Genomic DNA, 2500 nt, shown 5'->3' on the forward strand with positions numbered 1-2500 from the left:
AAAAATGTTGATTTGATTGGTTGAACTGAGAAGTTAAAATGAATTCATCAGACAATAAAATTTGTCCTTTAGTTAATTGTTTTGATGCATCAAAAATTTTTTGTATGCGTTGGTTTTAACGCTTTCTATGAAAATGTTGCCAAATTAACGCCAACCTACTCTCTTTATTTTCTGCTCTCCTTATTTTCCTATAGTTTTATCACTAGCATCATGCATATTCTTCTTTTTTTCCACAGAGAACAAGCAGAACAATGATTGCTCTCCTCATGATTATGCAGTCAAATACAACCCTGAATAGTTAAAAATGTTAGGCGTTCTACCTCAGAATACTTAGTAGTTCATTGCAAATTTGATTGCAATTTGTTCATTTTACTTGTAAGGAGCTTCATACCGTGAAAATAAATAATCACGATTGTTATTCTTTTGACACTACCGCATATTTCAAAGTTTTCTCGCATTTTAAAAAGATAAAATTTTTCAGCCATATTTTTAGAATTATCTCTAATATAAATTATTTTAACAGTTTCGTTAAAAATGTCACAACCACCATAAAAAGCCCACTAGGTGCCCGATGATTAAGGAATGAACATTATTAAAGCATTGATGAGAAATTTTGAAGATTTTGAAAAGTACTTTTACAAACTTTGTTTCATTGTGATAGCAAGACTTTGTTTAAAATTAAATTTACGGTCCTTTTTAGAGGACTTATGCCTATGACAATTTTGTGAAGTAAAAAGTTCCATGTTCTTTTTTATGGAGTAAAATTTGTTTTCAAAATATCAAAAAATTTAAAAGCAAACTATTTTCTCTAGCTCTGTTTCTGACACGTTTGTTCAATTTGAAAACGAGACTGTTTTGATGTTCCGTATGGGTGTTTTTTTGTTGTATATAAATATATTCCCTAGGTTTTCTACAAGTTTCTGTGTTATCTAACGCTTCATCAAATGAACAATGAAGTCCAAAACTGAGTGGAACTTGATATTTATTTTAAACAAGCCTATTTCTGCTCAAGTTGGAACTAAATTTTCAGAGAATGATTACTAATTTTGTGTACCAGTAATTATTATTATTATGCAACCTGTTATATACGTGATAATTTTTCTTTTGAACCTGAATTAATTTTTCCTGAAAGACTTTACAATGGTTAAGGGGACCTAAATAGACCACATGGATGCATGCGAACAATAAAATGGTTTCCAGAATAGTTAGAAAATATTTTTCCGCCATGTTTGAAGAGGACAAGATTGAAGAAACAAAAGGGACAAGGGTATTGTGGATTGTGGTTCGAGTAAACTGTCAGAGAGTTCACGCCTTCTTCACAAACGTTCTGAGCTGTGCTTTTACGATATCATACCTGAATAAAATGGAGACCTAAGACTGTTCGAAGAACTCAAATCATCTCATTCCCTATGGCCTACCCTACAGTGATGGATTTGTTGATGAAATCAATGCCATAAATGTTATATTTTAGTACAATTGACCAATTTTGAATATAGTTGATGAAGCGCTGAATTCCATATGGCGCCATTTGTTCCCTTACCATCATATCGATCAATTTAACATCAATCCTTCCGTTTTTCCTTTCTAGGATATCCAGTAGTTATACACCTTTGTCACTTTTAGTCTCAGCAGTTCAAGTGATTCAGAGACAGATAGATGACAGGCGCACTCAATTAAAATTCTGTTTGAATAAGTTCAAGTTTGAGAGCAGTAGTAGTTGTTTGTGGTCGTAGTCGTGGTTGTTGTTGTTGTGAGTGTAGTTGGATGTGAGTCAAGATAGAGTTGGTGCCAATAGCCCCTTTCTTGCCAAAAACAACTTGTTCAACTCTTTTCTCTTCAAGCCAGCGAGCAAGCAGTGACTATAACCGAATACAAATAAACAAGAACAAGCAAGACTAAAGAAAGCGAGAAAGAAGAGTTACAATCAAGCTCAACACAAAATAAATGGCAAATAACGTAATCTGTTTTATTCAATCTTTATTCGCAAACACTGCTCGACTTTTTTGGTCAGTTGACAAAAACGTGTTTGAGCATTGTAAGATAGAAAGAGAAAGCACTGTAACGTGGAGAGCGGATGCCAAAATGTCATTGGCAGATTTTTTCTCGTTTTCACTTGCCTGGAAAACTGCAATTAGTAGCGATCATGACCATTTAATATGGATGGGATGACACTAACACGGTCACACAGGCGACGTTACTCAAAATTGACAATTGGAGTTTTGTGAAAGGAATCGGAAAGTAAAGGAAAATCATTTCAGAATGAACTCCCATATTGTGCGAGCTTTCCAGCCAAAACAACCTCAGCTCACCATAATATTAATATCATGGAGGCTCGGTAATGTGCTTTTGCACATAATTTTCCGAACCCGTTATCCACATTTTTGGCTAAATTATCTGCCAATGGGGAACAGAAAGAAAAAATTTCAAAAAACTTCACATATTGATCAAAAATAATCGGTTTATGAACAAAAAAAGCTTGCAAAACAAATCACTTAGAAAG

At 33.8% G+C, this 2500-nt stretch overlaps 3 protein-coding genes across 3 annotated transcripts in view; 1 reads left to right on the forward strand and 2 right to left on the reverse strand.

Moving 5' to 3' along the window:
* Positions 1–1923, reverse strand: part of LOC142343151 (uncharacterized) — a 57873-nt gene extending 55950 nt beyond the window's left edge. The window contains exon 1 of the mRNA XM_075394846.1: positions 1541–1923. Within this exon, the coding sequence (XP_075250961.1) occupies positions 1541–1546 (6 nt within the window). The 5' untranslated portion in view covers positions 1547–1923. The remainder of the gene's footprint in view (positions 1–1540) is intronic.
* The window catches only part of LOC142343147 (26S proteasome non-ATPase regulatory subunit 7-like), a 392943-nt gene that overhangs the window by 164478 nt on the left and 225965 nt on the right, over positions 1–2500 (reverse strand). The window lies entirely within an intron of this gene.
* Positions 1–2500, forward strand: part of LOC142343148 (peptidyl-prolyl cis-trans isomerase-like) — a 615561-nt gene that overhangs the window by 43583 nt on the left and 569478 nt on the right. The gene's annotated exons all lie outside the window — the stretch shown is intronic.

Source organism: Convolutriloba macropyga, chromosome 7 (genome assembly GCF_964194025.1).
Source record: "Convolutriloba macropyga chromosome 7, txConMacr16.3, whole genome shotgun sequence".
Taxonomy (NCBI): domain Eukaryota; kingdom Metazoa; phylum Xenacoelomorpha; order Acoela; family Convolutidae; genus Convolutriloba; species Convolutriloba macropyga.